The following is a 24,259-nucleotide window of genomic DNA, read 5'->3' as shown; positions in this document are numbered from 1 at the left end:
TTTATTTTATTATTTTTCTAATGAGTACCTGTAAGATTGCACCAGAGTGGGATGATCAGGCTTTTTGTCCCCTCTTTCTTTCCTTCCTCTCATCCTGAAGGTTTTAGCAGGTAATTTGGTACCAAACAAAGTAAACCTCAGTAATTAGTGAAGGGGCTAGATTTTCTAAAAACTAGAGATGCTTAGGGCTGCAATTCGGTCCCCGGCTGGCTCTGGCACTTGGTAGGCTCTCTGTTGAGTTGGTTTGACACGTTAAGCTAACAAAATTCTAGCCTCACTGAAAAATATAGTTAGATAATACCAGCTAGATTGGGTAGGGCCATCACAGAACCAGAGCCTGTTGCAGAGGGATAGGTCTTGAATACAACTATGTACAGTTTTGTCCAAGATCAAGAAATGTTATGGCGAGAGGGCACATGTATTCTATGAAGGGTGTGTGACTTGCTGCAAGATCCCGATCCTCAATACCACTTATGCACAGGAGAGAATCTTTCTGTTAAGTATGTGTATGTTAATATACATGGCTATCAAGCAGTTCAACAAGTTTATCCTTCTGTACCTTTGTGACACCTAGGCTTTAGGTTCAAGTTAAATACCACTGGTTAATTACTTCTTTTTTTTTAATGTCTTACGACAGTGCACTCAAAACTGTATGAGGAGTCTGGGTCATCCTTTTATGTTTAACTGGAATGGGTTTATCAGGTCACTGGTATCAATTTGTCCAGTATCCTGTTTCTGACAGTAAATAGTCAATTCTGACAGCCAATAGTAAATATGTAGAGAAGGGAGTAGTAGAAAGGAGCATTTTATGATAATTCCCTAGTACCCTTTAACTATCTGCAGCTTAGAGACTTTTTGAGCCAGATGTGACATTTGTGGGTTTAAAAGCTCTTTATGGAGCTCACATTTGTCCAGTTATTTTCTAAATCTTTAAATTTTTAGAACTCATTCCCATGAGGTGTTGCAGATAACAAGTTTAACTACATGCCATGTGCAAAAAGTACTTTTTTGTATGTTTTTGAACCTACCTCTTACGATACCAACTCCCTAATTCTTGCATTTGGAAAAACAGCTATGCTTTATTTATCTTCTCCATGTCAAATATAATTCTATACTTATATTTTCTGTCCCATGTAGTCTCCTTTTCCAAGCTGAGCAATCTTAGCAGCATATTTCTGAGTTTATTCTGTATTTTTTTTGACGGAGACACGACTGCATACATTTCTACATCTGTGGGTTCACTGTGGATTCATACAATAGAACTGTATTTTTTGACTCTTCTTTCCAAACAGTTTTCTTTCATGTGCTTTATGATAGCTGTTGAGGTAGTGTTTATGTTGAACTGTGTGACTCTATGCCTGAACTTTCCTAAGAGATAGAGCTGCTTTGCTAGGTGTATTGTTTTACATTTACTAGCACTGAATTTCTGCTACTCTTGCACACTCTCTCCACAGTAAGTGTTCTGCAAGTGTATTACTCTTGATGCCGTGCAAAAAGTGGGTGCTTTGGGTTCCCAAAATGCTTTTAATGCAGGTGCAGAGCAGAGGACACAGCAGATGAGTACCAAGAATTGCAGCTTCGGCAATACTGATAAGCAGATCTGCAGTGGTCTCAAACAAGTTGGCATAGATATCATAAAAGACTGATAAGAAAGGCTAATAATAAAGCAGTTTTCTGAGAACTTAGCCCTTCTCTTGATTTCAGGAAGCACCATCAAAGGAAACATCAAGTGCTCTTTTGGCAAATTTGCAGATAGAGAATGGAGGCTGCCAACTGTTAGTCTGATAGAAGCAGCAGCTGAGTTTTTGGTGTTAAGTGTGAGTGGATAGTTAGTATGAGAGTAGTTGGAGGGGTGGGAGAGGGAAGTGAAAGCGGGCAATTTATGGTTAATGCCATGAAACAAGAGTCATGAGGGAATCAGAGAAAAGGTAATGCTAGGGATGCTCTCAGAGATCAGTCTCTTGTCTAAAATGCCATTTGAGATCCATCCCAGCTGTGAAGACATCACTTGCCATAATACCCACCCCTCCACACCAAACCAAATTGTATACATTTTTATTCACTTACTAACTGGCATCTTAAAAACAAGAAACAATGCTTTCTGTACTCTTCTAGTTCTAGGTCAAACGATTAGTTCTGTGACAAGACATCATGACACTTTGAAGTATGACAGAAATCCTGATGCTGCAGCAAAGGCTGGGAATATTAATGGCCAAATCTAGGTGAGTGATCTTTAATTTATATTCTGCCAGTTCCTTAGCTATTTCATTTCTTCCTCATAGCCCTGGTTCATACCTCTCCTTTGAAGCATTGCTGCAGTCTTGGTTTTATGAAGTATTGCTGTAAGAATTTATTGTGGAGAAAATAAGGAGCTTGTTTGATTGTTGATTACGTACCCTTTCTTTGTTGTTCTTGACGTATGGAGGCTGTATTTCACACATCTTCATTTCCTACATCTTTCTTTGTAACTCTAGTGATTCTTCCCAAACTAGTTTGCAGTTAAGGGTTTTTTAAAATTTTTTTTAAAGTTTTCTGGCACCTACCTCCAACAGTCTTGATCAGTTATTTTTTTGCTGAATGCAAAGAAAGTCATGATACTGTAACAACATGCTGCTATCTAGTTCTGTTTCCACTTTGTCAAAATGTTGGGGGAAATTAAGACTGGGCTTTATTAAGTGCAAGCTGTGTGCCTGAAGGCTGTTAGAAGCATCTGCAACTGTGACTGCCGTATGGACCTGAGTTTGAAAATCTTTGGTGCAAATTTAAATACTTATTGTTGATCTGCATTGCAGCTCTTCTGAATTATCTGAATAGGATAGCATCAGTAGGCTAACAAGACCGATGTCTGAACATTATTGTAGTGAGGCATTATGGGATGCCAGGGTAGGAAATGAGTAATAGGTGTTACTACCTGTATCTCTCATTCTAAAAAAACCCACCCCAGATTTTATAAGCAAGAAAAAAATGGAATAGCTAAAATAGCAGTGGGATGTATGTGTGAAAACTATTAAGAATAGTCTGCAATTGAGAGACTGATCAGACCAATTAATAAAATTCAAGCCTTGTTGTCACTATGCAAAAAAACAGTTGTGTATATCTTAGTGCCTCTCTGCAACAGTAGCAGCAACCAACCAACCCCTCAGTTCTGCCCTGTACTGGGAAAAAAGGTCTTTCAATTCATGCATGTTTTCACGTTATGACCAGAAATGTGACATTAGAGAATCTATGATTTCACTACATGTCTGGCTCTCTGCCTCTTTGTTACTGAATTAATCCAAGCCATGTTGTTACCCTTTCTGTTAAGTTCTCCATTTCACTTCTGCAGGGTTTTGGTGGCAGATTTCTTCAAATTTACAGAGTCTCTGGGGTAGCAGTATCTCTGAGTGGATTATCTGGTCAAGAAGAGGGCAAGAGTTAGCTGTTCTTCATTGTATTCTTTGCTCCATATTTCTCAGCAGGCTGAAGTGCTACTTGAATCCTGCTGCTGCATGCTAATACAGACGCCTGTCTAGAAAGCAAGTCCTGGTTTTCTTAAGATGACATCTGATTTCTTTTCCCCTTCAGTCAGAAAAAAATTAGCAACCAGTTCTGTCTGTCTGCCTTCTTGATTCCTAATGTCATATCTTTTGTTGGGAGCTCTCTTCCAGGTTTTCACCCCACTTTTCATTTGTGTAGTTGAAACATTAGTTCTTAGCCAATATAAATGTCATGTAAATGAGTGAAGTTTTCTTTTGTCTGACTCTTGTATTTTAGAAATACAAGGCTTCCCTCCCTCTGCAGGGTGGTAGAAGCAGGCGAAGCAAGGTGTGAGACTTAGATCTGTGAACATTTTATCATACCATTTTATGAAAGTTTTACAATAAATAGAAAAATCTTTAAATTAAAATATAAAAAATTAAAATATTTATTTTTGTTTCCTGAATGTAGCCATGCTGTTTCATGTCAGTTGAATACTTTACTGTTTTATAGCAAATGAAGTAGACTGTGTAACACAATTTAATCCAAATGGAACTAAATAGAAATAGAAAAAGCTCTAAGTTTTAAAATATTTGCAATGCATGTGGGATGTTTTCCTTCCCTTGACTTGGATATACATAGTTTTATGTATGCTGCAATATGGGAAGTATTTAGAAGTGGAAGCACAGAGCCTCACTGCATGTCTGCCAGCACAGGGTTGCCTCCAGACCTGGAACGCCTCCACTTCTTATTGCAAGCCAGCCCTGGAGCTTCAGAAGCCAGGGCAGCCTGTCAGGATTGCCATCTGTGCTCTCTGTGTTGCCTGTGCCTGGTAACCTCCTATAGCCCAGGGCTTGCATGGGCGTCACTAGGGCTGTGCTCAGCCAAGAAGTGCTCATTTAGGTGGAACTGGAGCCCGGGTAGTTGCCTTGTGTAAAGGCACTGGTTTAGGACATGAGAATCGCACCCAGTAAGTTGTTGGTTTTTGTTTTCCCCTAAGTTGCTGCCATGGGAATTAAGATGACAAATCAAATGGGTCTGTTTGGTAGTAACCTCAAGTTGAATTATTGGTAGGACCATAACAGCTTGGTGTAGCTACTCCTTAATAGGAAATCTAACTTGTATTCTTAAAAATAGTTGTAATATTTATGTTGCTGGGGTTTTTTTATTACTTATGACTGCAGAATTCATCATAAAGAATTGTAATTTCAGAGACCAATCTGTGTTGATACTTATTTTTAGTTCAAGGAAACGATCATTTGGGGGTTTATGGCTTTTTTTTCCCTCCTTTAGAGATCACATGGTCTTCTAAAGAAGTCATGGGTAGCTGTTGTAGCTGTCCAGATAAAGAAACTGTCCCAGATAACCATCGAAACAAGTTTAAGGTAAGCTATTGATAAGGTATACTATGAAATATTTTGTTGCTTTCTTGCAGAGCTTTTAATCCATCTCTGTTTCAGCTGGTAGGGCCCAAGTAAGTGTTGTTACTGTTGGGAGGTTATGGAATTTGGGAAGGGGGTTGTAAACATAAGGAAGGAGCTATTGGAGAAGTGTGATTGTGAACCTGGCTATGGGGTCAGCAATGGAAAATTTTAGGACTGCTGATTTTACTTGAAGATCATGACTGATTATACCACTTGAGAACTTTTGTCCTTTACTTGTAGAAATTTTTATTTATAAACGTGCTTCTGTCCCTTATATCCCTGGAATTTATAAGCTTGTGAACACTTGCTCATGTGCTTAACATGAAGCTGCTGAAAGTTGGTGACTTTAAGTAAACATACCTTTGCATAGTCACACAAGTTATCTTTGCTTCTGTGCTCCAAACTGTCTCTGTGAGCTGGCAAAGGAATGTAATGCTTCCATAGTGAAAAATGATTCACATGTGGCCTTAGGGCAGTGCTGAAACAAGCTTTAAAGCCATGGGAATTTCTGGAAATGTTTAATATTATCAGTACAAAAAGCTGAAGGATAAAATATTTTTCTCTTTTCTTGCTTTTCATGCATTTGACATCACTTTGTGTACCAGTTCCTATTTTTCCCCTCATAGAATTTCTCTATTGTTTGTGTGGGTCGCTGATTTAGCAGCAGGGGGGAGAAGATGAAAGAATGTAATTTGCAAAATGAAGAAAGTTGGCATAAGCCTCAGTGGCAGATGAAACCATTCCTAATTCTTTTTAATTGACTAGATTTCAAGTTGAAAACATCTCTTTAAGGAGTAACAATAATTGATACCATAGGGAAGGTTTTTGGTAGCCTTTTAACCGAGTAAGAAAGAATCCCACTAAAAGCAGTATTGTGAGATAAAATATATAGAGAGGAAAGTATACTTGTCCAAATTCCATAAAGGATGCAGATGACCTCCAGCTGTTTTAAAAGCAGAAGGAATAGGACACTAAGCTTTATGCAGGATTTTACGCCAAGATAACCATCGGGTATTTGAATTATTTGTCAGCTGTAAAAAGGCAGAAAAAAAATCTCAAACATTTTGGTGATTCAGCACAGTGCAAGGCTATGCAGGTATGTGAAGGAAGCTTCAGCTTGGAGCCCTTCATCCTTTTTCATTCCTTTTCTCCACGGTAAGTGGGGTTATATGAAAAAGCAGATACATACATACTTATTTATTTATGAAATGGGGCTCTGAAAGATCCCATTAGCTGAGGTATGCCTTATTTATGTGGAAATACTAGAATATGTACATAAAGCCATTTTATAAAGCACCTTAAGAATCTATTAGCTTTATATTTCTTAGATTTTGCACTAATATTATGCAGCCTCATTCATATTGCTTTAGGTGTGTGTTTTAATTCTGGCTTGGGGGAGCAAAGGACCAAGTTTGGTGAGGATTTTTTCCTGAACTTTGAAGGATTGTATCTTATATGACTGAGTAGATGGAGTGCATCAGTGAGACATTTTTGCTATTGGTCTTGGTGCTCAGAAGAGTACTTAATGCTATTTAACTTCCTTTTAATAGGTTATTAATGTGGATGATGATGGTAATGAACTGGGTTCTGGCATAATGGAACTTACAGATACAGAACTAATTTTGTACACCCGAAAAAGGGACTCTGTAAAATGGCACTACCTCTGTCTCCGTCGCTATGGCTATGACTCAAACCTTTTCTCTTTTGAAAGTGGCCGAAGGTGTCAAACTGGACAAGGTATGTGGAATTTTTGTATATAAGTTTATTTGATATTGGGAGACAATGTTGTTTAAAAAAAACCTTGCCTGACATTTGGCAAGGGTTATAAAGGCCGTTGTTCTGTATATGAATGTGCTTTCTGGACAAAAGTAAGTTACTTTAGGAGGATCCAAAATGAGGATTTGAGTTACAAATAGTTTTTGACATTGTAGGTCTGGAACACTTTATGCTTATGTGTGTGGATGCTTCTGGTCAGCTTTAGAAGTGGTTTTGACACCTCAGAGGTTGACTTGACTTTTGGGGAGGGTCAGCAAAACCTACAGTTATGGAGGAATCTCCTAGGAATTCAAAGAATTCTCTATTTTTTAGGTTCTTAAAAGATTGGAGGAGTGGTATGAACTGGAAATCTCTATCCTGTCACTGCTTTCAGTAACACACTTGTGTTTCATCTTCTTCCTAAAACAAACAGCACTTTGATTTATATCAATGACATCATTCCCAAATTTTGACACGTTTTTGTACAAAGCTTATAAATTCTGGCTGTGCTCAGTTATGTTCTGTGTGGCTTTAATTGGAACAAGATGGTTACCTTTCCCATTCCCAGATCATGTCTGCCTTGGCCAAGGTTGGCTGGAGGGGGGAGATTTAGGCTTTTCTCTCTCTTCACTGCAGGCAGTCCCTGAGGAAACAGTGGTTTTGGTTGGGGTCTCACCCTCTGTTTGCATCTTTCTGATGTGATGTAGCTGTGTCTGGCTGGAATTATTAGGTATACGTGTGCTGTGAAATTAATTTGCATTTTTCTTTCCATAAAGATTTGTAGCATTTACTGGTGCTTTTATCAGTAACAGTATTAGCAATTGCAATTTTTTTGTTTGTTTGTTTGTTTTTAACTTGTCCCTTAAAAAAAAAATCAGGAAGGTGAAAGGACTTGATCATAAGCAAACCTGGACAGTCTTCATTGTCCAAGCAGAGTTAAAGGCAGACAGATGTGTTTTGATTAAAAGTTTACAAGGCATTCTCAGTTCATCTCCTAATGAGAAATAGAGATGTTTTCAAATGATGTGGTATAATCCATGTGAAACTTAAATTTTCAGACTTATAATTGTATTGAAAAAAAATCACTTCAGTTAATTCCAGGTATTGCACTTACTGCTTCTTCTAAACATGTAAAATAGTTACAAATAAAATTACACTGAAAATGCTATTTTGAAGGTTCTTTTCTATGGCCTATTAACACATCTGCAAAATTTTCTACTGAGTCGAATTGTCTTCTCTGCTTCCCTCCTATTTTTTTAATTTTATTTTATTTTTTGCTTTAAATAGAGAAGATTAAGCAGGCTGTGTGATCAACAACCCTTTCCTCCCTCTTTTGTTTCTTGCCTTCCTTACATAATATTAAAATACTGTGAATGTTGAGAAAAACCAAATCTGGCAGAAAATGTCCTCTCTGCTGCCATTTTGCAATGGAGCATTGTTCCCGAGACCCACACTGGGCTTTGTGGGCACAGTTGCAACATTTCTTCACTTGCTGAGATGACCAAGAAGTTTCATTTGACAATGAAATACCCTGAATAATACCCAGCAGCTTTTGCTGACTGCATTAGTCAATATAGTTAGTGCATTTAGTCTTCAAATTGTATCTATTGGTAAGCTGTCAGAACGCACTGATGGTGAAACATGGAGTTTGTGCTAGGTTTTAAAACCTTGAAGATGGGTTTTGGGAGTACATCTACTTGGTAATTCAAGATGGAAAACTTGGAGGACCTGGTGTGTCACCTTATTGTATAAGTGACAGATCGCACTGTATTTAATGTAACTTAATTAAATAAAAATCAAGGTTTCATCAAGTAGCTTTTGCTTGCAGTTTCAGTGTCAGTTTGGTTCACCTTGTGTTTTAAGGAATCAGCAAGTTGGAAGCAGTTTTTTGTTAAAGGGGTAAACAGCATTTCTCAGGAACACACAGAGTTCTCCAGAAATTTCTCAGAAACATACTGGGAGCTTTTTAAAGCTTGTAAAGCTGGAATTTGTTTTAAAGTATATTTTAATTTATTTTTTTGTCCATTAAGATTTAATTGTCCAGAGAGAGTTTGCATAAATAGACATCAAATTAAACAAGAACTACTGTACTTAAACTGGATCATGGGTTGGGGAAATGAGGTAGCAGCAGCTGGATTGCAACCATGTTGCATCTCTGCTGCTCTGTTGCAAGCATGAAGCTTATTCACTGCACCAGCTGGAGAATTAATTTTGGAGCACCGTTCTTCATAGCCCATTTTGTATATTCCCAGCTGGGCTTTTGTGAACTTCTGCCATGTGGAGCATTTCTGGTGGTTCTGATCTGTCACAGCTCTGCGTCCTTAAATAAAGATACGATGCTAGTCAGTGCCAGCTTACTAACATAATTGCACTTACAGAACAAGCTATATAGGTAGGTAGTTTTTAGTAAAGAGTGTTTTAAGACTGTAATACTCAATTTAAAAAATAAGCACCTACACCCACGTTTAACAAGCATGTCAACTTTAACTTTATGCTTTCAATGGAAGAATAATCCAAAGCTGCGACTTTGCTGGTGAGGGTAAGTTGGGGCGCTCCCTGCTGTTTAAAGGCAAAGTGGCACAATACACACCCAGAATACCTGGTATTGCTGCTAACTTTGTGTTCTGTGTCTATCCCTCAGCCTAAAGCAATTGGTTTGTTCCTGTCTGTTTCACGCAGTTTGTCTTACTAGCTTTTCATTTGAATCTTAAAGAAACTCAACTTTTACCCTTCTTTCCTGTTGTGCAGGTATCTTATTTTTGTGGCAATTTAATAGAAATCTGGTTTAAAAAAAAAAAAAGACCTTGTAGCACCACAGTAGTTTCATTTAGTGTTTTGATTTGTTGGGTTGTTGGGTTTTAATTTATTTTTAATTTATTTAAAAGGTATCTTTTTTATCAGCTTAAAAAAAAAAAAAAGAAAAAATCCTGCCCTGTTTTGTAGTTTGTTGTTTGTGGTTTTTTATAATCTGTCATTTAACACTCAAAACTTAGTTTTTCATTTAACTGATGGCAGTTTTCTGTTCTAATTTAACTTTGGTGCATGGGAATCTTAGACTTCTGTGAGATAAACACTTTGAAGGTTCTCACAATAGTTTTGTGTGTTTTGGTGCAATAAAGATTTCTTAATGCCTTTGCTTATTTAACAGGTATTCGTTATGTGGATTCCAGTTGTAATGCTTGCAAGTTACATACGTTGTAAGGCATGTTGCTTACGCTAAAGGGTCTTGATTTTTTTCTTGTGCATTTACAGGAATCTTTGCCTTTAAATGTGCCCGTGCAGAAGAACTATTTAATATGTTGCAAGAGATAATGCAAAATAATAGCATAAATGTGGTAGAAGAACCAGTAGTAGAAAGGAATAATCATCAGACTGAGTTGGAAGCTCCAAGAACTCCTCGAACGCCTACCAGTAAGTGTGGTTATAATGTCAGATGACATACCTGAATTTAATGGGGTACTTAGCTTTAAATTAGTTTTCTTTTTAATTACTTAAAAGATTTAATGCAAATGAAATGCTATTTCAGGCTAAGAGGCTAATTACCAGTAATGCATTCTGTTGAGGTACTTGCTGAGGATTTTCTTTGGAGAATTTTAAGTCTTGGGAGCAAAACTATGCCATAGTCAAGACCTCCAGCTTTAAGAAATAAGCTTTGGGAATTTAGTTGTTTCATGAGGACACTGTTTCAGTATTTACCTATTTCATGGCTTTATAGTACATCACCATATTTTACTTATAAAATTTGTGAGAAATCTTAATGTTGGGCAATGTTCCAAGCTTTTTATTAGGAAAAAAAAGTTATGCTATATAATAACACATCTATAGTGGGTTTGGAATTGTTCTTTTGCTGAGAGTAGATGGCTGGGTAGAGTGAAATCCCCTCAGAAATCCCAGAGGATTTTAGGTAATCCCTGGCAGTTGGCTTGATATTTGAAACTGGGAAATCCAGGTTATTGGCTATTTCAGAAAAATGGAAGCCTGAGTAGATAAGTCCCTGTTTGTTCGGGGGACGTGTTATTAATGGTAGAAAGACAAGTTGGTTACGGGGTTTACTGGGAGGGCTGTAGTGTGTAATACACCTAGATCTCAGTGCCTGCTTCAGATGTGTTTCTGGGTAAGTACTGGGATGCTATACTCTGCAGTTTGCTTTCCCTTTCCTTCCCCCAGCAAAAGAGTCTTGTGATTATTTAATACTTTTTTCCGTATTTTAATTTCTCTTTTGAAAATCAAAAATGAAGATACAGATCACCTGACTCATATACAGGAAAACGTTCTATTTTAATATGGTTTTGCTTGTTTTCTAATCGAATCAGCTCCTGGGTTCAATGCACAAAGTTTGCCTAACGGCTATCCCAGATACCCATCTTTTGGAGATGCTTCATCACATCCTTCCAGCAGACATCCTTCTGTCGGAAGTGCACGCCTCCCCTCTGTCGGTGAAGAATCAACGCATCCTTTACTTGTAGCAGAGGAGCAAGTGGGTATTTTTTTCCCCCCTTACATAATTTAGGTTCTACACTAGTTCAGATTTTTATGTATTTCTGTGGTATGTTAACTGCCTCAGAGAAGTGTTTGCTTTGCCTCTTTAAAATATTACTTTGGAGGATAGCTTGCTGAGAAAGTAACTATTTTAAGTAGCTCTTCATTTGTATGTACAGATGAAGACTTTGAAAGTGTATATTTGCATATGCTGTTTTCAAAGATTTCAGTGATTATGTTTAAAGACATAAATGGTACTTTATAATGAAAGATACTGGTCAACTTTTTCTTTTATATGCAAGTCTTCTAGGAATAATGAAATAATTTATGGTTAGAAAGGACCTCCAGAGTCCTGTAGGTCAAATTTTAAAGTCAAAGGTGGCTGCACAGAGCCTTGCCCCGTTGTGCTTTGAATACTCCATGCGAGGGTGCTCCACGGTGTTTCTGAGCCCTGTGTTCCAGTGTTTAACCGTCTTCATTGTGAAAACATTTCTCCCTGATACGTGATCTGATTTTTTTCCTGTTCCAGCTGGTGTCCATTGCCCCTTAGTCCTTTGCTGAATGTCTCCCTAAGCCTTTTGCTGTCCATTGCCCTTTAGCCTTTTGCTGAACATTTCAGACCCTGCTGAAAGGGTCTGGCTCTGTCTTTTCTTTATAGGGTAGTTGAAAACAGCTATTAGGTGGTTTCATGGCCCTCTCTTATGACTGAACAAGGATGGCGCGCTCAGCTTCTTGAAGAGAAGCTTCTCCTTCTTTCTTGTGCATATCCCAGCCCCTCTAATCATGGCCCTCCCCTGGACTTGCTCCAGTATGGTGATGCCTGTCTCAAGTGCTGAGCTGACTGTAATAACCACTTTCCTGTACCTGCTGGCTGTGCTTCTGCTAACAAAATCCGATGCAGATTTAGTTTTCATTGTTGGAAAGGCACACTGCTGTTTCACGTTCAGTTTACCACCCACCTGGATCCTGGTGCTTTTCTGCAAGGCTGTTTTCAAAACATTTGGTGCCTGACCTGTGCCGCTGGTGCTGTTCCGTACCAGGCACTGGACTTTGTGTTTGTCGTTGTTGAACTTCATGAGGTTTCTATGATGTGAATTCACCAGGCTGGTGAGAACCCTCTCAGTTGAAACCCTGACAATCTGGGATAGACTTAAAATGTTCACAGAGTGTGTTCTATCTCATCATTCAAGTTGCTGATGAAAATGTTAGTCAGTTTTAAAAAGTATGGTGTGGTTTAGGAAGACTTTTGTGTATGATGAGAAACAGTGTTCATAGCCAGAACAAAGAGCTATGAATTGTATTGAGGGAAGTGATTTGTTAGGAGCTCCCACAGAAGAGTCCAAGTGTTGTTGTTGGGAGTTGCTGAAGAGTAAATGAGTTGAAGAAATCAGTGTCAGAGTCAAGTGAGCTGTAAATAACACTGTAGTAATAGCTGTAAAACTGGACGGAGAGTTGGGAAGGCTGGATGCTTGATGCTGTAAAATACTACTTTTGCTGCTTGGGTATCCAGACAGCATTAAAATTTAGAGAAGGAATTCATTACTCCAGGCTTTCCCATTCTCATGGTTTCAGCAGGGATAGAGTTTTTTTCCTAGCAACTGATATAGCGCTGTGGTTTGGATTTAGGATGAGAGCAGTGCTGATAACACACAGATGTTTTAGTTATTGCCAAGCAGTCAAGGACTTTTCAGTTTCTAACGCTGCTCTGCCAACAAGAAGGTGGGGGGCACCCAAAAAGCTGGGAGGGGACACAGGGACACAGCCAGGACAGGTGACCCAAACTGGCCAAAGGGATATTCTGTACCACATGATGTCGTGCTCCATATGTAACTTGGGGGTGGCTGGGAGGCAGTGCTGCTCAGAAACTAGCTGAGTATCAGCTTCAGGTGGTGATCAGTTGTGCTGTGCATCACTTGTTTTGTATAATAATAAATAACGATTGTTGTTATTATTAGTATCTTCCTTTTAAACTGTCTTTATGTCAACTCACAAATTTGACCTTTTTTCCCCTGTTGATTCTCACTCCCATCCTGCTGGGGTGGAGAGGTAGTGAGAGGACAGCTGTGTGGTGGTTTTAGCTGCCTGCAGGGTTAAAACAGGACACTTGTTCAACCCTGGGTTGATCTATTGTGGGACCATGGAGGGATAAACTAGTGTATTCCTGCCTTTCCTAGTGGCACCTGGTGCCAGCTCCTCCTCCTTTTTAATTCTAACTGCCACAGTTCATATGGAATTGTATATTTTTTCTACTTCAATTTTTGGTATTGTGAGACTGTTAGCTCTTCAGAAAAGAATGGATTGTTCTTCCAGTAGAGCCAGCCTCTCTTCTCAGAGCTCGAGTAGTACACAAGGGGAGATCCTGAGGGTGGTGCATGTGTGTGTGTGTGTTAGGTTTGGGTTTTTTTATGGACAGTAGATTTCCTTTGTAGTACAGAAATTACAAAGGTAAATGTAGCTGAAGCAACTACTGAATTGTTGGTCACTGTCATGGTAAAGGGACAATGAAGTAGAGCTCAGCTTCACTGTTTTGTTCCAGCAAACTAATGAGCTAAGTTGAAGCAGCCCACGGTTGCCTTGATCAGAGCAGAGCTGAAATTGAACCTGAGAAGCTGTAACTACAGCACAGCTGAGATAAATCATCAAGTCAAAATAATAATATAGGATGCAAATTCTATTCTTTTGTTAGAGTAACATGAACAAAACCAACAACAAAATTTTAGGGGAAGAAACCAGAGCTGAGAACAGTTCAGCCAAATGTGAGAGATGACCTTTCCTGTTAAACAGCCATTATCAAGAGATTTGGTTTTCAGGTTTTTTGATTAAAAAAGTGAGGAGTTAAGAAGGAAAGAAATTTGGATGGGGAGAGGGGGAGCACAAATAGCATTTTGATTTCCTTTTATTTCATTTCCCTTCTAGGTGCACACTTACGTCAACACTACTGGGGTACAAGAGGAAAGAAAAAATCCATCAAGTGTGCATGCACCACTGGAATCAAAGCTTTCAAACACTGAAACAACTAAAGTGAAAGAAGATCAGCTGTGTACTGACGACAGAGATGCTCAGGTTCTCCTGGAGCCTGAAGGAGTCAAGTTTGTTTTAGGACCAACACCTGTGCAAAGGCAGTTAATGGAAAGAGAGAAACTGGAGCAACTTGGGAGAGACCAAGTTAGCGGCAGCAGCACAAACAACACTGAATGGGACACTGGGTACGACAGTGATGAACGTAGAGAAACACCATCTGGCAATAAATTGGTGTATGAAAATATAAATAGGTTATCAATCCCTAGTGCCTCAGGGGTCAGGAGAGGTCGTTTGACATCAACCAGTACCTCAGACACCCAGAACATTAACAACTCTGCTCAGAGGAGAACTGCGCTGTTGAACTATGAGAACTTGCCGTCCTTGCCTCCTGTTTGGGAAGCTCGCAAGCTGAGTAGAGATGAAGATGACGGTTTAGGACCAAAGACCCCATCTCTGAATGGCTACCACAATAACCTAGATCCAATGCATAATTATGTCAATACAGAGAATGTAACGGTACCAGCAAGTGCTCATAAAGTAGAATTTACACGACGTCGGGACTGTACCCCAACAGTCTTTAACTTTGACATTAGGCGTCCGAGTTTAGAACACAGGCAGCTCAACTACATACAGGTTGACTTGGAAGGTGGCAGTGACTCCGACAACCCTCAGACTCCAAAAACCCCCACCACTCCACTTCCGCAAACTCCAACCAGGCGCACAGAGCTGTATGCTGTGATAGACATTGAAAGAACTGCTGCTATGTCGAGCTTGCAAAAAGCACTGCCCCGAGATGATGGTACTTCTAGGAAAACTAGACATAACAGTACTGACCTGCCTATGTGAGCCTGGGAAGCGTTAAATCGTTTGCACCTTTTGTGAAGTTTATAAAATTGAAGATGCAAATACATTGCATTTCTTAACACTAACACCTTTTATAGACTAATAGAACTTTTTCTGCATACTTCATGTATTGTCTAACTAAAGGGAATTAATGTAGAGCAAGTATTCATTTAAGTAACACTATTTCATTCTACGGTAGTAGTAATTACTGCATAGCAGCATCACCACCTTTCACAGTGCCTCTTTAAATTGAATAGAGTCTGAGTGACATGCCAGTTTTGAATTTATAAATATTCTGATCTGGTGCCTATACTCGTTAATGGCATTTATAACACTTTTAAAAGCCTCTTGATATGTGCATTATTAGCAGGTAAACCTAATCTTTCAAGATACCTATCTTATGTTCATTCCTCATTGAAGTGGCTCCTCCAGAACGAAATGTCTGTAGTGCATTAATTCACTCAGTTTGATGTACACAAGATGTGTTGGTTCATCTCAAGGGATATAAACACCACACCGTTTTGTCTTTTTATTTTTTTTTTTATAGACCACAAGGGCAAGAAGGCCTCAAATTCCCAATAGTTTTCTTAACGTGTGTGAAATTTGAGAGATCACATTGAAGTTCCGCGACCAGAGCTATAAATGCATCTAAACCCAGCCTTAAGCTCCTTCCACTAGAAGAGAATCCCAAGTAGCATATCAAGTTCCTTGTGAAATCTGACAGAATTTTAATCTCATTAGTTTTGGGGTTGTTTTTGGGGGTTTTTTTTGTGAAGGAATTCACAGGTTAGCTCTATGAATTAAGGCTCTCTTGTCATTTCTTAGTTCAGTGTGCCTTCCTTTCTTTGCATTTGTGTTTTTCTTTTTTATCTGTTCCATAATGTCTCGTTCTAAAAGTCAAAATTTTGTACATAGCTTTAATTATTGTTCAGGGTCATTTATGTGTTTGTCTTACTCTCTGAATTTGACAAAGAAATACTCTGGAAGGTCAAACGGTTGTCTTTGTCCAGTGTTCTACTTTTAATGCCTGACAGAAATATCCCAGCTCTCCAGCATTATTGCACAACTGGAAAGGCTTATTATGCAGTTATTGTCTTCCTCTAAAGCATCAGACACAGGTTACACGGGAGGCAGGGTACTGGACTTGATAGTTCTTTATACAAAATTATACATTCTAGCAATGTGCATCTAGAGTTGATAGTATACTTTTAATTTAGAAAGATACGTAGTAAATTATCTGAAGGTAGTATTATCTGCAAACATACTTCTCCTTTTGCAGTTGATGAACTTGGTTACAATGGTGGCTGCTCAGTGTTACAGGTACATCCACATCCAGGTAGAATGTTGTTTGTTGAATGTGCCAGATGCACCCTCAGCGGAAGTTCTGGGGTTCTTTGGCTGTGGTTTTTTTAATACTCTGAATAATTTTAGAATTCTGGCAGTATTGCAGGTGCACCTTGGTACTAGCAGAAGGAGAGATTACTCTTGAGCCTGTGATTGCAAAGGAACTGACATTTGTCTGAACTGGTGTGATATAAAATAACCTTTGAACTGTGAGTTAGGAAAAACATGCAAGAAAAGCCATTTGGAGATCTGAAAAGGAATTAAAGGTCTCCATGCAATATTTGAATTGAAGTTTTATAAAAAAACAAGCTACAATTATTTTCAGTCTTTTTTAAATTGGAGTGTATTTCTGTTCCTTTGTTAGCTGCTTCTTTGGTCTTCTCTGAGTTTAGTAGTGGCAGCAGTGGTAGCACCTGAAATATACGTGTCTTGCCACACCATCCAGGGATATCAGGCAACCTCTTTGCTCTGACCTTCATTATTCTCTACAGACTGTATGGTACTGAAATACCAGTTGGCACAAAGAACATCATTTGCAGAAGTAAAAGAAAAAGATGGGAGTCATTGAGACCACTATGAAGAACTTAAATGAGGTTTTAAAAAAATCCCTTTCATGGTCTACCTATGTATGCTCTTGTGATAGACCCATTGGCTCGTGGGCAGACCTTGGTACTCGAGAAGGTAATGACTACCTAGAGCTAAGCACTTTGCAGGTCTGGGGCGTTCGTTAGTGCTCCTTCATGTCTTTGCCATTGCCTCACCTTACACTGCAAACCAGCTTTGGTCTGTACTGAAGGGGAGTTGCCAGGTATTGCAGAACGCTTACTGGGTTTGTGATACCAGTATGATTCTTGTTCTTAGCTGATAGCTCACCTAAATTTGTGAGCCAAGCTAATGCTTCAGCATGTGTTTTGAGGCAGATGTGTTTGATCTAGCTAGCTGCCTGGAAATACTTGGTCCTCATCTGTATAGTGTGTTTCAGAAATACTAGTTAATTTGACCCTTAAAACACACCCGTGAAGCAGGGATGTAATATTCTTAATTAACGAGTTGGGAAATGGAGGCTTCAGACAGGTCGTAAGTGACCTGCCAAAATTACACCAACCAGCTGTTTCCCTCCTTAGTTGTGGTGCTCTGTCCTCTGTGTTTCTCCTGGATAGCATCAGATACGAGGCTGGGCTGAGAAATTAATTTTTTGATGTTGTTGCAAGTTTTGCAGTACCTCACAGGGGGTGTTTTCTTAGCTCTGGTCCCCAGCATTGAGAACATACTGAAATTTCAGCTTGGTCTAGTTTTAATTACATTAACAAGCCTGACAACATATTTTCCAGGTTTATTTTGCTTTTACATTTTGTGTACACTGCAAACACGCTGGGTAGTCCCTGCTACTTTGCTACTCATCTGTAGCATTCCTTATTTTCTGCCCCTTGAAGTAGATGTACCTGCAATGCACTTTAGCCTTGGAGACTTGGTAAATATTTTTTCAATTCAGTCTCTTTAAAGCCTGGGATGTTAGCTTAGGTGTTTGCAATGTAGGATTCCATTTTTAGGTGAAGTCTCTCCACAATATATTTATTTTGAGCCCAGAGGTGTATAGAATGAGAAACTACAAATACCTAACCATTTTTTTAGTACCTGAGGTGTGAATTTTACATAAACTTGGTCCTGCAAAAATCACAGCATCTCTGTTGGTGCTGTTCATCCGTAACGTGCAACTGGCTGCTGCCCTTCAAGCACATTTGACAAGGGAAAGCCTTTAACTGTAGGTGTTCTGTAATTGACTTGGGAAAGCCATATGCTGATGTATCTTCCAAACAAGAACAAACAGGGACCAGAAGTACATAATAAAGATCTTACTAGAAGTACAGTTAGTGAGAATTTAATCCATTGGTTAAATAAGGAAAATACTTTATTTTCTCAAACTGATGCCAAGAGAAGAACCAGTTTTTTTAGTCCTGGTGACTCCATAAAATAGTATAAAGATGACCATTCTGAAAACATTAAGTCTCACTAGAACATTTTTTTGTTTCCACTGATAAATACATTTTGCATCTGACATAGGTTGAAAGTAATGGTGTGCGCTAAAGTGCTATTATTCCCGTTCCTGTTGAAGTCTAGAGAACTTTTATAGAAATCTTAAGTATTGAAATGACATTTCATGACATAAATGACTTAATCCCCCCCAGGTGCTTGGATATTTCTGTATGTTTACACCACTGACTAGGGCTCGGGTGTATAAAAGGCCACAGAAAGGCCTCAGTTCTACAAAATCCAACCCGATGTCAGAACAGGGCTGCTCCTTTGCAGGTTGCAGCAGTTGATTTTGCTGGTTTTTAAACAGTGTGTATCTGCTCCAAATCAGGTGCGCTCTCTCTCTCTTTTTTTTAATATTTAACCACTTCTCAATGAGATAAAGTCAGGAAAGAGCAGATTGTCTTTATTCACTGCTGGTGACGTAAAAATGTAATGTCAGTTACTACTTTGAGCATCTAATGATGAATCTGATTTGGACCTCTGTTTCTAAGCAGTATTCTCCTCTTGTGTAAGGTGGGATCAATGGTGACATTCCATTTTTGTGCAGTACTGGTTTATTTAATGGCTGCAAATAAGATAATAGATTAATCTGATTTAGCAGAACCTAATAGTGGACTGAAATCTGAAATTCTCCTATTTCCCCTAAAGAAGTTTGGTCCTTCAGTTTGATAAATAGAATTAGGCGTTTTTGGAATTTAATTATCTTTCCCATCTTTTTCTTGAGGTAGCAATTCAGGCATTTATATTTGATAATATTTACTTAATATAAACATAAGTTCATTTATCTTTAAATTCATACACACTCCAAAAAACCCCCCACCCAACCCATTCAGAAGCAATTCCACCACAAAATCCTGCGTTAAGATGGAGTCAAGGTTGCTGATGTCCTTCTTTCAGAGCAGAGACAAAAAGGGTGGGAAGTCAGGAGTTAAGGTTCTTTCACCATCTTCAGGAATTGCTTCCTCTTTTGGATGAGATATGAGAATAAGAAAAGCAAAACAAAAAACTGAGCAGCTGTAACTCTGACCATGTGCGTTGCGTCTTGTGGTACTGTGCTCTTAAGGTATGTGACTGTCAGACGTCTTATGAGGATATTAATTCTAACACGGTGTTTACTCCAGATTAACGCAGTATTTTGTTTGGAAATATGTAGGTGTACAGATAGAATATGAGAGATAAAGTTACCTTTAAAGTTGATGAAGCAAGTGTTGGACATTTCTATATTTTTATATATATTGCAAAGGGCATTTTGAATTTTTCTTGCAGTTTTAGTAATTATTTAGTGTGGTAATATACATATATTGTGACAACATTTTCTGCTATATCCATTACTTTGGTGTAATTCTATTTTATGTAGCAAATACATGTATGTACAAAGGAGATTATGTAAAAATCATGATTAAGAAATAGCCTTGAACCCTTCAGAACAGGGAGCGTCTTCCTCTGCATCTGCAAAGTACTTCATGCCTCGGGGTCCCAGCCACAGCTCGCATCCGAGACCTGTGGTGTCCCAATTGCCAACCGATGAGCGTGGGGGAGCAGCTCCTCTGCTTTCCACAAGAAGCCTTAGTAGAAAAGGTGCTGTGAAGGTCACCTTGCCACTCCCTGGTGCTGGGGCTGTTCTACATGGCCATTCCCAATGCCATCTGCCAGCAACCCAGAGTCCATGTCGCTTTTGCTCCAGTCTTTGGGCAGTAGGAAAGGAAGTCAGAGATAGGAGCTTTGATGTCATTGGGGACTCTTCCCTGTTAGGGGGGATGATCTTTCCAGAGCTTGTTTGGGCCTCACACAGCGTCCTTTGAAGCCAAACAAATGATTTGTGTTGACTTCAAGAGTCACTGGGTGTGTTCCTGCAAGATCAAGTTCTGCTGACATAACAGCTCTGTTACACCCGAGGGCCTGGTTGGTCAAGTTCTTCAGGAATGGTCTAAAAATACTGTAAAAAATATAAATATATTTAATTACATGTACTGAAAAAAAATCCTATTTGTTGTGGTCAGAGTTCAGATTCCTATGTGAATTTTGATTTCTTAGTCATACTTGCATATATATTGCTTTAACTGTTATGAATGAAAGAGGAAGTGATTCTGAAGTGTGTGAAAGATCAGGATTACACCGGGTTTTTAATGGTTATGCCATTTAGGAATGGATGTCAGCAAACCTAACTCCGTATTAATGCAAGTTTTTTTTGCATTAGGATGTGTGTGTACACCCACATTTTATATATAATATATTATATATTTGGTACTAACTTTGTATTTTCCCTGAAATTTTGCCAAATCTCACACAGATGTTCTCACTTGTAAGACTTTGGTACTTAATAACTGAATGTATAAGAAGTGCTCTGGTATGAAGGGAAGGAGTGAGTGTCCTATGGGTGTCCCACAGTGCAGATGTCTCCACCAGCAGGCACGTTGCCGTCTCCGCGTCTCGTTTCACTGCAGCATCGCCTTTCGTCTCCCGAAAAAGTCTGTGTGTTCTTAACTGACCTGCAGAGCTGCCCTCACAGTCCAGCTGAATACTGTGCTAGCATGAAAGCTGACTGGTAGTAGTAAGAATACAATTGTCACCAGTGTGCCACAAATGCATTTATTAAATGCAGAAATAGACATTTCTACGAAGGCCAAAATCTTACGTTGTATGTTCCTTTCTTGTCATTACATTGTATGATATTGTAAGATTATTGTATGTCCTAATTTGCATTATAAAATGTTTTTTCCTACTTAAAGGCATAAATATAGCAACTTTGTATAAAGGTAGCTTTCTAGATTTTTATTTCTTTTATATAAAAAGGTCTAAACAGTGGGAGTACCATTGCCAAATTGTTTATAAAATGTCAATTAATTTGCCCTGTTCAATGAATTGTTTTTACAAACATTCCGTGTTTCTTTTATGAAAAAAAGTGATATTATACTATGCAGAAAGAGTGTATTTTTATGCCATTCCACAGTAATCTTAAAAACAAATCATGTGTTCTAAGCTGTCATTATTGAGAAAGCTTACCAAATGTGCATTTTTAAAAAAAATGTATTATGTATCATGACGACGTTTTTCCCCTTTACCAGTGCCAACTTCATTTGGAAAAAAAAAAATAATTGTAGCATGGCAATAAACTATTGATTTTACATTGAAAATAGTCTGTGGGTTACTTCAGTACTTCACAGTGTTCGTGTTCCTGTATTATATTTAATTAGTAATAGTTTCTTTGCTTTTCTTTAAATTGTTGCTTCAGGTACCCATCTGCTCCCCCACCTTGTATTTCACTCCATATTTTTAGTAGTGGTAAAAAAACCCAAACCCAACACACACCCCCACCACCACCCACTGCCAGACACAAAACCCAGAACATGATGAGTTTGGAAATGGTAATATTTTCCTCCCAAGTACTGGTTCCATTTCTGCCAGTGTTCTGTCACATCCTTCTCATGTAGGTTGACTGAGATGATGTTGTTGTTGCTGTGGTAGTATTGTTGCTGGTGAATCGTGTGTCAGTGATCTGATTGAGCTTCTTTCTCAGGTATTAAATGGCTGAGACTTCACAGAAGCCAAGCGGACCATGTTTTGTGTTTCTGTACTAACATGATAGGGAATTCTGTAGGAGCTCTGGTTCTTTCTACCACCATTTCAAGGGGAAGACGTTCCAGTACTGTTTTCAAAAATGCTTGAGTGCACCAGTTTTGATGTGGCAGGAGGTAAAATACATGTAGTTAGCAATTAATAGCAATGGTGTAACTAAACATCATGCAAGTGATATAAGTGATTCTAATTAAAGCATGCGTGTGCCTTGCATTCTTCATGGAATCATAGAATGTGTGAGGGCGGAAGGGACCTTTAGAGGTCATCTAGTCCAACCCCCTCTGCAGTAAGCAGGGACATCTTCAGGTCGCTCAGAGCCCCATCAAGCCTGACCTTGAATATCTCCAGGGATGGGGCTTCCACTGTATCTCTGGGTAACCTGTTCCAGTGATCCATCACCCTCATAGTGAAGAATTTTTTCCTAATATTCAATCTAAATCTCACCTTTTCTAGTTTAAAACCATTACCCCTCGTCCTATTGCTACATGCCTTCGGGAACAGTTCTTCCCCAGCTTTCTTACACGCACTGTTCAGGTACTGGAAGGCCACTGTAAGGTCCCACCTGGAGCCTTCTCCAAGCCAAACAAACCCAACTCTCTCAGCCTGTCTTCATAGGATTCTTGACCCAATGGTGTTTCATTCCAAAGCCAACTCAAAGTAGTGGTGGCATTAACCAGCCAAGCACTAGAGAGCCAACCTTCCAGCCATACATGCCCAGAACTAGGATTGCCAGTAATTTTATAAGCTGGCTTTGGTAAATTTACCTTTCTACATAACCATGAGGAAAACTGAGAATGTTAAAATGCACTTAGTTACTCCAGTTTTCACAACAAGGTTATAGAATAACATATATAACTCTCAAAAGGAAGCAAAGCAAAAAGCCCAAAGAACTCAAGAAAAAAGCTAACTGGGTATTGACATACTAAAACCCAGAGCTAGATGCATGTCATGGTTCTGCCCAGGCCAAGAGCCAGGCACCATGCAGCCGCTTGTTCTTTAAAAGGGGTGGGGGGGGTGGGGATGGGGGGGGCGGGGGGCGCAACTGTGAGGGAGGGGGAGAAAGGAGGGGAAAAAAGAAAACCCAAGAAACCAAAACCTTGTGGGTTGGGATAACAGAAACACAGACATAACGATAATAACAGGACTTTATAGCAAATTATATGAGACTGGTGATACACTATGCAGTTTTTTAACAAACTGTACATCTCAGGCCATACAGCTCAAGAGACATCTCAGAACCAGACCGTTCCCAAAACCACAGCTCCTGGAGCTGCCTGCTCCTCCCCCCACCAGCCTCCCTTTTGTGTTGAGCATGACGTAATTGGCATGGAACACCCTCTTTGGCCAGTTCGGGTCACCTGTCCTGGCTGTGTCCCCTCCCTTCTCATTAGCAGGGAAACAGGAACAACTGAAAAGTCCTTGATTGCTTGGCAACAACTAGAAACATCTGTTATCAGCACTGCTCTCATCCTGACTCCCAAACATGGCATTTCAGTCGCTGCTAGAAAGAAATTAACTGTATCCCAGCCGAAACCAGGACAATGTGAAAGTTGGCAAAGCTTTAATCACGTTCTTTCTTACCATCCCCATTGGGATAGATACCCGTCTTTGCCCAGTTTGAATCTAGAGTAGCTTTGTGTATATCCCTAAGAGATTTGGCTTTGGGAGCAAGAAGAGGTACACACCAGCTGGAATTAGTTCTTGAGGAACAACTCGTGGAAACGAATTAACTCTTTTCTGATGTATGAGCAGGTGCCTAGTAGCAGCCCTTGTGTGCTGAGGAAAAGCAGCGACAGAGCAAAGCCAAGCTGCGAAGGGAACAGTTACCCCTGAGTGCTGAAACGAAGAGCCTACTGAGTGAGACTTCACTGGGGTATCTCCTGTTGGCAGCTTTTACTTGGTGACAAGGGGGATACAACAGCAGATACCCGGAATGGCCCGGCAGGCGCACAGGAGGCCTCCAGCAGCAAGTTTACATGCTTTCGCCTGGTTCGAGAGCTGATGCCCTGGGCTGTGACGAAATCAAGCCGGGGCAAGCGCGCGCTCCCCCGCTGAGGCAGAAGCAAGCGGCAGGGTGGGCAGGGTGGGCAGGGGAGCACCCGCTGGCCGCTCTGCGGGGAGAGGCTGGCTGCGCTGCAGCTACCCGGCGGACACAGGGCGGGGGAAGAGGCCACGGGCCCCGCAGTCGCGTAACTCATTATGACAGACAAGGCGGCGCTGCCCGCCCGCCGGGCCCGGCGGCTGCCCGGGCACAACGCGCCGCCTCCTCCTCAGGGCCGGACTACGGCTCCCACAGCGCTCCGCGCTTCCGGAAGCGCTGGCTCTTC

General features: G+C 39.8%; 1 protein-coding gene across 1 annotated transcript; it reads left to right on the top strand.

Moving 5' to 3' along the window:
• Nucleotides 1-4,775: 4,775 nt before the first annotated feature.
• FRS2 (fibroblast growth factor receptor substrate 2) lies at nt 4,776-14,981 on the top strand (the record flags this gene model as incomplete). Its single annotated transcript, XM_084269177.1, has 5 exons — nt 4,776-4,841; nt 6,431-6,617; nt 9,888-10,046; nt 10,949-11,112; nt 14,031-14,981. The coding sequence occupies 5 exons, from the start codon at nt 4,776-4,778 to the stop codon at nt 14,979-14,981; spliced, it is 1,527 nt and encodes a 508-aa protein (XP_084125303.1).
• Between the last annotated feature and the right edge of the window lie 9,278 nt (nt 14,982-24,259).

This window comes from Gallinula chloropus (genome assembly GCF_964237585.1).
Source record: "Gallinula chloropus genome assembly, chromosome: 1".
NCBI lineage: Eukaryota > Metazoa > Chordata > Aves > Gruiformes > Rallidae > Gallinula > Gallinula chloropus.
The sequence above is the reverse complement of the archived record's forward strand: the minus strand, read 5'-3'. Positions and strand labels throughout refer to the sequence as shown.